This window comes from Cydia amplana, chromosome Z (genome assembly GCF_948474715.1).
Source record: "Cydia amplana chromosome Z, ilCydAmpl1.1, whole genome shotgun sequence".
Taxonomy (NCBI): Eukaryota; Metazoa; Arthropoda; class Insecta; order Lepidoptera; family Tortricidae; genus Cydia; species Cydia amplana.
The window spans coordinates 10,818,623-10,831,255 of record NC_086096.1 but is presented as its reverse complement, the minus strand read 5'-3'; the positions used below and the strand labels follow the sequence as shown (position 1 = coordinate 10,831,255).

Below are 12,633 nucleotides of genomic sequence, written 5' to 3'. Positions count from 1 at the left end.
TTCCACAACCCGATCAAATGAGGCAATGTAATGAAACTCGCATGCGCTTCTCGCACCGTCTAAATGAGCCCTAATGCTCTCCGTCACCTTTATGATCAGTTTGGTGGCAGAATTGGCAGATACTTGGAACAATTGATCTTGCCAATCCTTTGTAAGTTGTAATTAAATCCTTTGATCCTGTACCATAGAAGGTAGGATCCTATAGAAGTGGTCTACGCGTGCCTCCGTGAGGGACAAAACATACGCAATGCGAGACTATGATTGATCGAATTTATTTGTTGCCCACCATAATCCATACTAATTTATGGTGGGGGAAAAAATGTGAGACTGTGACAAGGACAAACAATAATAGCGCTTTCGCTGCTACTCCTACTGAAATATACATAAGACTGTCCCGTTCGGTCATTTCCCCCCACCTCTCATGGTCCAGTTAAAATACTAGGTTCATGTCCTGTACAGTGGAGTTTGGTGCATACCTTTGCCTCGGCCTCGTCCTTCATAACAGCTTGCTTGACAACGTCGGCGGCCTGCTGCTCCACCTTCAGCTTGTTCACGAGCGCGATGCCCTCCGCCGCCTTCTTGGCCAGCACCGGCTCCATGTCGCGGACCTGCTGTTCCATTACCCCTACTACTTCGTACGTTTCGTACAGTTTCTAGACGGAACCGAGCAAGCTTGACGTGAGATACAGACTAAACCAAGGTAAAATATATGTTTGCCTAGACTCTAGAGTCAGACCAGAGTAGGGTAATTATGTAATAGGCTCATTAAAATAATTAGGTATCTTACGTAACTAGTTATTAAAATCGCATGGAATGGAAATACAATCTTACTTGCAAACCGCAAGATATCCTGTCTCTTCCCCTTATTATTTCCTGTTGTTTTTTGTCTAGCAGTCCAAGGTACAGCTGCAGCAAAGCTAGGTAACTGCTTGGCGTCGTATAGAAATAACGTCGCATCTCATTGTATAATCTGTCCGTCATAACGTCTACATCCTAAAAGACAAAATAACATATGTAATTTGTTAGGATTTAGTCACTAAGTCTAAGTCATCAAATTAGGATTAAAAAGTAGGATCTGCTGTTGCCAAACTGCAAATTGTGTTTTTTTTGTGTTTAAGGAACTTTATACTAAGTACATGTCGGCTCTATAAAATCTGTTTCTTATGAATATGATACATATTATTAGTGTGTAGGGCGCTGCATGCAGGCGCCCTGAAAGTAAACTAAGTCGCTCCGAATAGCGTACAGGGCGACCAGCAGTAAATTAATCTCTTTAATAAAGATGTCTATATCTATCTATATTAAGAATCACGTCAGCCAGTAAATTTGAGGTTCGTTCAATTACGTAATCACTGAAAAGCTCAAGTTTAAAAACCAAAGAAAGGTCGTTCACCAGGTCGCGGTCGCGATAAGAAGTATAAATTTGCCACCAAAATGCACGTGGCAAACGACCTAGTGTGATTGCGCTATAAATGCTATGTGACGTGAAACACACCTGATGCATGAGGACACAAAGTTTAGACAGTTTGGCGATGGTCTCCTTGTTGCCCGCGGGCGCGAGGCACAGCTCCGCGACAGACAGCAGCGCTTCGGGCGGCCACTTGGTGAACCAATCGATCGTGCAGCAGTTCACTAATGACGGGAACATGCGGCAACGTCGTCTGTCGAAATATACTTTTCATTTGAAAAGATTCTTCGTTTTCTAATATTACTAAACGAAACCGTTATTCTAATATTAGTATACACGGTGTTTTTTTCAAACTCCGTTAATTTCGGGGTATGACTAAGTACCTACATTTAAGCAAACTTAATGGCATAGTTCAATTTTTTATTATATATTTTTAAAGTAATAGAGAACTATTATATAATCTGTAGCGTTATTGTAACACGCACATTATGTTTAATAAAATCGTCAATTACTGACCACTCTTTAATAGGTAACTGGCCTTTTATAAAAGAATTATGTGAGGCACTCTGTTTATGCACTCTTATAAACCAACCAACGGTGTGTGCTACGCGACCACAACATTCCCTTTACAATATTTCTAACCTAAACGCTTCGCCGACTGGACTCATACAGATGACCAGGTGCAGTTTACTGCGCACTCGGTTGATGAAGAAGGTGTAGACGCCGTCGCGGTCTGCGGGGTTCAGTCCGGCTTTCGCCGCCTCAGGCCGGCACCCCGTCTGAACTTGCTCGTATGAATCGCCTTCGAATAGGTTAGGCACCTCACCTGATTAAGAGTTGAAATTCAAGGTACTGTTCAATTTTAAAACATGTTGTCTTTACAACATAGACTAAAAATCGATGCCTTCACACCACTTACCGGAGTTGAGCATGTTATTAATATCCTCGAAGAAGCCCTCTTTGGTAATTTGCGTGTCGGTGAAGAGAAACACCGTGTCCTCGTTGGCGACGCCCGCGCGCATGTACATGAGCCTGAGGTCGTCGTGGAACTCCGGAGTGTCGTAGTTACGCTTCAGCTCCATGCCCATGCATCTGTTATTGAACGAAATTCATAATATTAATTTCAAAGATAGGTACTCTACTTACCAATAATACGAAGCTTGATGAGCTGAGCACAGCGAACAAACGTTCTATTCTCTCACCGCTCACGTAACTTACTTGCACTCGTTGACGTGGCCGGCAAGGGTAGCGACGCTGCGACGGCCCGAGCCGCCCGGCCCCACCATCAGGCAGTGCCCTCTCTCCGCTCGCAGCACGCGCGCAATTCTGACTATATGCTCCACGGCGTCCGTGAACAAAACCAAGTGCATCTCGGTACGCGCAGTCGAGTTATATTCTTCTAAGTATTCCTAGAAACAAATGTTTCTCACGAGGTTGGAATAGTTATTTGTGCAACAAGAGATCAAAGTTAGTTTTCGCTGCGAGGGCTAATATTGAGCATAGCTGGACCCTAAGGCACAAAGTTTCAATTTGTCACCTCAGTATACGAACATTATTTAACATTACAACAAGGAATTAATCTATAAAAAAAAGTAAAACCGAATAAAATAATATATTATTCCGTGTTACTGTGTTACGACTATATGCACTAGCAACGGATACGTTTAAAGTCGGTGCTAAGGCAACTAGTTACAACACTGGTTTTATCTTCCTTATCGAACTAAATTTTGGTGGTAACTACAGTGGTAAAAGGTGGGGAAAATTATGCCATAGTTAAAAAGCTGCCGAATTAAAAAAAATACATACAATATGCTACCAATTAATGGGCTGATAATGGTTAATTTACCGCCCGTGTTTGGCGCCATCAAACGGTTGAGAAAAAAAAATGGTGTAAGGGTGATACAATTCAACTACCTATACGTGGTAAACGGTTCCACTATAGCTGTCCAAATACATTGTAAAATCACGTACATTCAGAACTACCATCAGCTTTTTCATATCTGGTATCTCCTGATACATTCTATTTTCTTTAGGCACCGCAGAGTTGAGGAAGTCTCCAAAAAGGAGCATAGGTGGGTGGTCAATTATTTCATCGTCTGGTATATCTAATATGGGCTGTTGGAAGTTCTTTACGCAGACTTTGCTCATCAAATGGAAAAAATAACTCTTGTCGTGGATGTTGATAAGGCGGTCATGAAAAACGCGGAGACATTCGTGGTAAAATAATCTGAAAAACGTAAGTGACTTAAAATCTGTGGAATTGATATATGTACTTACCTTTAACCCTTCTTTGCATGGTAATGGAAATTTCCGTGATAACATTGTCCTATGAATTAAAGTCGTGAAAAAATAAATTTGAATTCGAAAAATCTTGACTATCACGCTGTATTCTAGAGGATTTTACTGCGAAGATATTGATATGAAGGTTTGAAGGTCCCATTTTTCGCTTTTTCACTCATATATTGGAAACTTTGCGTCTTAGCGACATGACTACTTACACAAACCTAAACATGATTAAATTTGCTACAAGTAGTCTATTGGGTTAAATAAATTGAAGCATTATTTCCGTCGTCTCTATAGACTAGAAACTATAGTTCGGCAAGAGTCGCTTGTCAGTGGAGTATCACAGTTGATATATAGGCAGTGAGAATTTTCTTATGCTGTTTCCTAAACCCCAAAAAGAGATGATTGTTTTAGAGGCTTCCGTACCTCAAAAGTAAACACGGAACCCTAAAATACGGAACCCTGACTAAGTAAGAAAACTTATTAAGAATTCTGCAATCAAGCGTACTGAGTCTGAAAAAAATCAACAATTTTTCTTATTCTCCTGTCACTATTTTTGTTACGAGACTATTTATGGTCCTTGACAACTAAACTGCCAAGCAAAAAATGGATACCTTAACATTCCCTGTGGCATACGCATATAACCAGCATCTGCTTGCAAGCATCCCTGCATGGTCTTGGACAAATCACGAAGATTGAATACATAGTGCGATTTTGCTGGCGTGGGCAACAGCTCCGCACAAATCTTCTGATATACTTCCACGGACGCGTTTACTATAGGTTCACCTAAACAGGAGACTTCCGATACGAAGTCCTCCATGTGCCCACATAGAATAGCCTGAAAAAAAGTTACTTATTTACAATAGGGGGTATTACTGCAATGTTCTGCCGCCAGAGTGCAGAACTAGCGCCTATCGTAAACCATAGAGTAGCTTATACATACTCTTCCTTAAACTGTTTAAAAAAAATTAAAGATACCTAATAAAATATGACATTGATGCATCAAGGTGGTTTGTTTACAAAGGGCCGACCTGGAAACGCGAGAATCGAAATTTAGTTCTCTGCATCTTTATCGCTCGAATATGTAAGAGTCATAGACAGGTGTAGAGAGGTTAGATAGCGAAATTTAGATTTTCTTGTTTCGCGGTATACCCTCCCTCAGATTGTGAGTTGTGCTAGTGGCACCCCCTACGCAGAGTTTCACGAAATCTTCCCTATTCATACTTAGCAATTTTTCGGTTACACACGAAAGAGTTTGGCGCTCTCTGAAATACGTAATTAGACCCTAGTTTTATGAAAACGAGGCATCCTATCCAATTAACAGTTATCGAACACATTAATAAACCTCAAGTAGATACCGTTTACAAACCGGAATTTTCTTGAGTCGTCTACAGCACCACTGGCCAACGGGAGTTGTCAACAAGATGTATTAAACTAGAGCGTGACCAGCCAGCGTTTATTGTGCTAAATCACTTTCTACCCGAGCGTACAGCGTAGCATACCGCTACGAGCTACGGCGTAGCATAGAGTTAAATTCAAATTTGCGCCTTTTAAACTTTTGAAAACCTGAACTTTATTTGGTATTTCGTATTTCTAGCAGTGCATCTCACTCTTATTTATACGTGAGAGATTTTTAAAGCAGATCACATGTTAGAATCATATTATGAAAGTCTGAATCCAGGTATCCAGGTCTAGATGTGACCACCTGGTGTCCGCAGGAGAGTTGAGGTAAAAGATTACATATACATCTCTAAGGTTGTAATGAACGAATGAGTGAACGTATAACACTTTAAACTCTCGCGTTTTGTACACATATTTAATTTCACAAACGGGTGTGATATTAAATATGAGTGAACGTAATTTAAGCATAGTTGTTGTCCGATATTTAAGCGAAATAGCTAAAAGAAACTTGTTGTCAATTAATTAGCTATTTGTACGAAAAAAAGCTAGTATAAAATATCGTTATCATTAAATGAAATGTTGTTGTGTGCATGACCTCAAATGTGATGGCGATACGCAGCGACAATAAAGGTCAGTTACCTTAAATATAGTCTTCATAGCATCAGAGTTGGGTGCCGATATGTAGAACATGGCGAAGTGGCGCGTGAAGCGAGCCGTGAGCGGGTTGCGGCCGCCGCCGGGCGGTGCGCACGCGCACGACAGCACCACGTCCAGGATCTCTTTCCAGTACAGCTTGTCGCGGTCGTATACGCCACCGAAGTCAAGAAATTGCCTGTCAATTCATAATAAGTACCTAGATATTTTTTTGGCACGAACGTAATAGCTTGTTTTTAAAGGTTTTTCCTTCGACCTACCTTAATAGTTCGATGGTAGGTTGCGCGCCGTATACGTCTAACTTAGGCATGTTGACGTCGTCGATGAATATTATAACTTTCTTGCCCAGCGGTGCTCCAATTGCTTTACGAGGCCGCTTGTCCAATCGCAGCTCAATCACTTCCTATAGGTAGATAAACAAAGGATATCAATTGGGTTTATAGGTTTTTTGTAGTAACATTTAAAAAAGCGGTCAAGTGCGAGTCGGACTCGCCCATGAAGGGTTCCGTTCCGTATTTAGGGGATTAATGACGTATTAAAAAAAACTACTAACTAGATCTCGTTCAAACCAATTTTCGGTGGAAGTTTGCATGGCAATGGACATCATATATTTTTTTTAGTTTTATCATTCTCTTATTTTAGAAGTTACAGGGGGAGGACACACATTTTACCACTTTGGAAGTGTCTCTCGCGCAAACTATTCAGTTTAGAAAAAAATTATATTAGAAACCTCAATATCATTTTTGAAGACCTATCCATAGATATCCCACACGTATGGGTTTGATGAAAAAAAAATGTTGAGTTTCAGTTCTAAGTATGGGGAACCCCCAAAATTTATTGATTTTTTTCTATTTTTGTGTGAAAATCTTAATGCGGTTCACAGAATACATCTACTTACCAAGTTTTAACAGTATAGTACCTATAGTTTCGGAAAAAAGTGGCTGTGACATACGGACGGACGGACAGACAGACATGACGAATCCATAAGGGTTCCATTTTTTGCCATTTGGCTACGGAACCCTAAAAAGACTAAACTTATATAGGACATTTTAATGAAGTAGATAATTATTTGTTTAAATATTTAACTAAATGCTGACCACCTCGGTAAGGCGTCGCGTCGCTGACTAAAGAGCCTTTACTCACCCAACGCACGCTCAACTTAATAGCCGAAAATATTGACTTATTCTCGTGTTCTATGAATGAATTTAATAAGTCAGTATCATTCATTATGTGTTATAGGCGTAAGACCGTAAGTAATAAAATATATATTTAAGGACTAAAATACGCTTGAAAACTTCAACGAAGGGCGCCAAAACCCGATTTCGCTCTACCCTGATCAAGGGCTCGGGCCGGCACTGAGAATAGTTACACTTTTATATTAGGCCTAGTAACCTGTACAAATACATTGTTAGTGTAGTAAATAAAAAAAATGTTCATTTTTATAAAAAAAAAATTACTAATAGATATGTGCGGAAAATAACGCCTTTGTAAGCAGCTATACAAAAAAATACCTGTGTCCGCGTACTGCTGGTTTGTGCTGAGAAACTCATCATTACGGGTATGAAGATCCCAGAAGTTGCCATTTTATTGAGTGTCTCTGCGGCAATTACAGTTTTGCCCACGCCTGTTAATTATTAAATTATTTATTAATTATACCTATTCAGATCAGAAAACCAGAACTGAAGGGCCTGGCCGGAATGCCATAGTAAAATCGCCTCTGGCTGAAATTCAAATATTCATATGCACGATTATTTGTATTAGATATCATGTTACTGAACAGTATGCCCTAAATGCTTAATAATGTTTGTGAAATAAGTAAAAAATATAAAAATCGGTTTTTATTTTTTATTTGCTAAACTATGAAATCGATGGACTTATTATTCGGATATTTTATACATAATATAAAAACAAAATGGGAGTCCTAATGTTTTTTGAAGTATACATAATATTGGCTTTTCAAATTTTTATATATTTTTTAGTACTGCTTGCGAGTTAGCGACACCTACCTTATTTTGATATAATATACGAAATTTTATACTTTGTTACATTTTTTTTTTCAAAAATATTCATTTGGTTCAACAATGTGGACATAAAGGTCTAAGTCACAGACTACCTAATGTTAAATTATGTTTGTAATTTTAGGATGTACCTACCTAGTTTGATAACCACAAATTATAAAAAAAGTGCTGCTTGATTGATAACACACATTCATTTAAAAGATTTACCATATCATCATGCATGCCCGGATTTTACGCAACAAGTATTTATTTTTCTACGCGTCAATAGGTAAGTTATCTAAATTACCGCCACTTGCATCATTCCACTAACCCGGGGTTATCCGGTTAAACCTGGAGTTACCATGGTTACCAGTACAATTTGAAACTGGGTTAACGGTTTAACCGCTTAACCCCGGTTTAGTGGGATGGTGCAAGTGGCGCTTAGTCCTAGTCTTGTATAAAAATTGCCGGTATGTTAAATTACGTAATTTTTGCGTCAACGTCAAGAAACGTATGGGTACTGGTCATAGCACTCATAGCATAACAAAAGTTGGGAAGTGTTCGTAGATTTAAACTACGTTCCAGACACAGCTAGACCATCTCAATTTTGATATAATTCCATGTAGGTACTTTAGTGTGAACGTGCCCTAATAACTTTTTAGTAAGGTATATATTACAATTCATTAGTGTCTTACCGGTTCCTCCAGTGAACATGACAGGTTTACCAGCTGCAAGAAGCTTCTCGCTCAAATAACCATATCTCACAGTGTCAACGGTGGGCACCAACGTTTCGAAAAATGGTTTGTCGCTATCATACACAAACACTGGTATGATTTCGGCCCACACTTTCAGTTTACGTTGTTTTGTGTCCATGTACATGTCAAAAAAGTTAAAGCCTTGAGGAAAACTGTAACAAAATATTTTATAATTTAGAATAGCTTATCTTTCCAAATAAAGTCTACGTTTCCGTCCGTCCATAATGAATGTAAGGAAAAAGTGTGTAACTGGCGAAAGAAACCCTAGTTGACCTTTTTATGGCCAGTGCACACTCGACTATAATAGGTTACCCCTGGACGTTACTTGGACACGTACTATTCGGCTTCCTCGAACTCTTCGAACTGTCGTTTGACCACCTCCTCGAATCCTTTGCGATTTCCTTCCAAGATGTTCCCTCCAATGCACCAAATGTAGCAGAAAATGAAACAGTAGGCTATGTAGGTTTTGATAGCCGCCTTGTCTGCAAATCGCTCTCCGGGCTCACTCAGTAAAGATCCCATGAGGTAGCAAAGTGCCGACACCTTGCTTATATCAACCTGATGTAAAAATAGATTTATTGTTACTTCAATCAATGATTTTTTTAATTAAAATAAAATTCAACGTTACTCAAATCATGATTTGCAATCATTCTTTGCCGCACCTGTTTTATTCCAACAGAGCATTTAGTGTTAACGTGGAGAACTCCTACATTTAGCATTTTGAACATTTCGTATAGAAAGTCGGAGTTCTCTTGGTTGAAGAGATTTTTTTCTACGCCTTCTTCAAGCCACGAGCGCACGTATGGCAGGTACCCCATCTCCTGTGGGTCTATGTAAACCATGCCACAGCGCGAGACAGTGGCTGGTGAAGCTTGCGCCAGATCCGCCACCTTGAAAGCCATGCAAAATAATTATTCCCTAATTTTTTGAACTGAAATTAAGACTAAATCTTTAGAAAAACGTACCTCGAATACCATATGTACGTATGGCGTTAGTTTGATTCTTTCGGAGTTAGACAAGCACAGCATTTTGTTATCGTCTAGTACGGTGTTCATATTTTCAATCCAGACGGCGTCGACTGGCCCGTCGCAGATCAACCATTGATGATCCATTTCCACGCACTAATTAAGTGTATAAATAAGTGAAGAGCTTACAAATTTAAAAACGGGTACCAAAAATAGCAAAAAGTACAAAACTGGGAAGAAACTAAACTCTGACCGCGCTAACTTTGCACAAACTTGGCAGTAAAAATGCATACATATCCCTTTAACCCTTTGAACGCCACACGGCGAAGGAATATGCCGTGCCCCGGACGCCAGGCGATCACGATTAATTAAGCGAAATTGAACTTTACGGAGTCCCGAGTTCCCTATTGCATTGGCGATGCTGACGGTTGTAGCCGCTCGTAAATAATTTTAATGAATAAGGATAAAAATAGCCTGTCTCTCACAAATCTTACAATATATGTATTTACTCGAAGAGGTAAAAATAAAATATACGAAAACAGATGACATACTTGCACAGCAGTTCTCAAGCTAAGCGGCAGTATCCCATCGTGCCACTCGAGGGTTTGTAGATTAACTTCACCGTACAACTCGCCGATAGTCAAGCTCTTAGGATTCATGATGTATTTGCGCACAGGCTGGTTTTGTGCGCCTGTCACACCCGCTTCATGCAAACCTTCGTATGTATCGGCCAGTATCTATAACACATTGACACTATATTTCATAGTTTCAAGTTTTTTAATGTATTTGGAGGTCCATGTCTCAACATCAACTGATTTTCTATTTGATAAGTTTATAATTTCAAGAAATGTGGTTAAAACTGTAGGCACTCACGTGTAAAACTACGGTCTTTCCCCCGCCCGTCGGACCGACTAACATAACACCCCATCTTACAATCATCGTCTCGTGCAACTGGATTACTTTTCGAATCTGACACGCTTCTACTTGTAACTTCTTCGCCAGAAGGCAATTTACTGTTGACACGAAAGGCATGAATTGAACAGAGTTATTAAAGATCATTTAGTATCATAAAGCGTGGTACAAGCCAAGCTGAAGAAAATGCTACTTACTATGAGGGACACTTAGTTGTCTGCAAAGTATGCTGCTATAGTGACTCAGTGAGGAAGTAATCCAAATAATAACATAATTCACAACTTGCGACAATTCGACTTATTTACGTTCGAGCACCCCTGCAAACCCACCCACCTGCAAACTTTAAAATACTTACTGACACATTCCTGCATAGCTCCGTAATCTCGAACTGGCAAATCGACTCCAGGGAACAGATCCGACAAAATGCCAGCAAATAAAATGGCGTCGGCTGCTAGAAACTTTGGCAGATTGCTGTCGTTCAGAGCACATAGTAGGGTCATTTCCTCGGGCTGGTCGGGGCTGGCTCGCTTCAGAGCACCGGCCATAACCTACAGACAGAATAAACTCATGAAATACTTTTGAGAAGGAACCCTGAGTTTCAGCCTTTGTCCAGAGGTCTTGTCTCATACCCATTCTATTCAAGCGTAAATTATCAATCCATACTAATATTATAAATGCGAAAGAGTGTCTGTCTGTCTGTCTGTCTATTACCTCTTCACGCTTAAACCGCTGAACCGATTTAGTTAAAATTTGGTATAGAGATAGTTTGAGTCTCGGGGAAGGACATAGGGTAGTTTTTATCCCAGAAGTCATCCTTTAAGGGGGTGAAAAGGGGGGTGGAAGTTTGTACGGGGAATAGATAAAAAGCAGATTGGGTCAAAAATAAGCTACCCAAATTACTAAACTAACACCACGCGGACGAAGTCGCGGGCAAAAGCTAGTTATCATATATTATAAAGTTTACCAAGACACTCTTGACTGCCCGCATCCCGAAATCATAGTGGTCTTGCTTAGAAAGCTGTTCACTGGACAGCTTGTACATTTGTACCATCTTTTTCGATAAACTTTTCGATGATTCAAAACCCTCAGAATACAATATCACCTCTGCTATAAGGGCTGTGAACACACATAAAAATATCTTTTTACGTCAAATTATATGTACCTACATTTTATAGAGGATGTTAAAAATTTGTTATAAACACTCACTTGATGCATGCGATATGCCACTACGACAAAAAAATTACAAAAAAATTAATTCATTTGCTACGGGCTACGACGTAGCATCTCGTAGCAAAGGTGCGTCAAGAAAAAGAAAAAATACCGTAATCGGGCACCATCATCGATATGGGCCGAAAGAGAGCTTTAAGGTTGTCAGGCAGCTCAGTCCTGCCCGCGTAGCCCGGGTTCATGGTGATGAAAGCCGCGCAGGTCCGGACCAGTTTGATCTCCCGTCCTTCGAACATAAACCTGTAAAAAAAGACTAAGTGTAAGGCCTGAGTGGACGCTCGGAGCGGAGCGTTCGGCGGGGCGTGCAGCGTGGCGTCGAGCTCACAAGTAATTTGAGCAGCGTGCACTAAGGCCGCTCCTATACGTTTGCATTTGTTTAACATGCACGCCGCACACCCCGCCCCGCTGCACGCCCAAATCGAGCGTCCACTCAGGCCTTACACTAATTCTTACAAGGACGCAAGCCTAATCTTTTTGGTTCAGGTTTATTGTTGAATTACAGTGGCTATTCAACCTGCGCTAGGCAACCGACATTATTTCAAGTGGACCGTAGTGGACCAATAATATTACTAGACCGAGTGGACCAATTTTGCGTAGGGGCTCCGCGAACGTGAAGCTTTATATTTGGGGATGGTAGATGTTTTAGTTTTACTCCCGGAAGATTTGATACCTACCGGCTTTGTTTTGCCACCTTCGCATTCCTGATAGTGATGAGTTGTTGAGCAATAACTGAGAGCACCTCGATATCAATTCGATTAAACTCATCGAAGCAACACCACGCGCCGGATGTCGCCAATCCGGAGAAGAAACGGCCCATCATTTTGTAATCAAGACCTGTGATCAATTTAACATATTTATCAATCTGTAGGTAGCCAGTATCGTATATCAAATATGTATATTAAGTTCTACGAGGTACCAGTGTCTGAGACAAATTAACTAGAAATATTCCCGTCTAGAAAGAGATGACTTTTGAAACAATTTAAAATCCACATAATAAAGGCTTATAGTTCATATAAGTAGCGCCTATTTTA

At 40.2% G+C, this 12,633-nt stretch overlaps 1 protein-coding gene across 1 annotated transcript in view; it reads right to left on the bottom strand.

The window, feature by feature from the left end:
• Positions 1 to 12,633, bottom strand: part of LOC134661354 (dynein axonemal heavy chain 6) — an 81,577-nt gene that overhangs the window by 52,015 nt on the left and 16,929 nt on the right. Inside the window, exons 24-44 of the mRNA XM_063517393.1 lie at positions 12,277 to 12,436; positions 11,697 to 11,842; positions 11,340 to 11,491; positions 10,731 to 10,923; positions 10,337 to 10,476; positions 10,015 to 10,200; positions 9,464 to 9,619; positions 9,161 to 9,388; positions 8,836 to 9,056; positions 8,439 to 8,650; positions 7,258 to 7,370; positions 6,007 to 6,149; positions 5,732 to 5,924; positions 4,306 to 4,529; positions 3,380 to 3,635; positions 2,627 to 2,817; positions 2,328 to 2,500; positions 2,051 to 2,234; positions 1,496 to 1,661; positions 832 to 993; positions 477 to 653 (exon numbers count right to left, since the gene is read on the bottom strand). Coding sequence (XP_063373463.1) covers positions 477 to 653; positions 832 to 993; positions 1,496 to 1,661; positions 2,051 to 2,234; positions 2,328 to 2,500; positions 2,627 to 2,817; positions 3,380 to 3,635; positions 4,306 to 4,529; positions 5,732 to 5,924; positions 6,007 to 6,149; positions 7,258 to 7,370; positions 8,439 to 8,650; positions 8,836 to 9,056; positions 9,161 to 9,388; positions 9,464 to 9,619; positions 10,015 to 10,200; positions 10,337 to 10,476; positions 10,731 to 10,923; positions 11,340 to 11,491; positions 11,697 to 11,842; positions 12,277 to 12,436 — 3,776 coding nt within the window. The remainder of the gene's footprint in view (positions 1 to 476; positions 654 to 831; positions 994 to 1,495; positions 1,662 to 2,050; positions 2,235 to 2,327; positions 2,501 to 2,626; positions 2,818 to 3,379; positions 3,636 to 4,305; positions 4,530 to 5,731; positions 5,925 to 6,006; positions 6,150 to 7,257; positions 7,371 to 8,438; positions 8,651 to 8,835; positions 9,057 to 9,160; positions 9,389 to 9,463; positions 9,620 to 10,014; positions 10,201 to 10,336; positions 10,477 to 10,730; positions 10,924 to 11,339; positions 11,492 to 11,696; positions 11,843 to 12,276; positions 12,437 to 12,633) is intronic.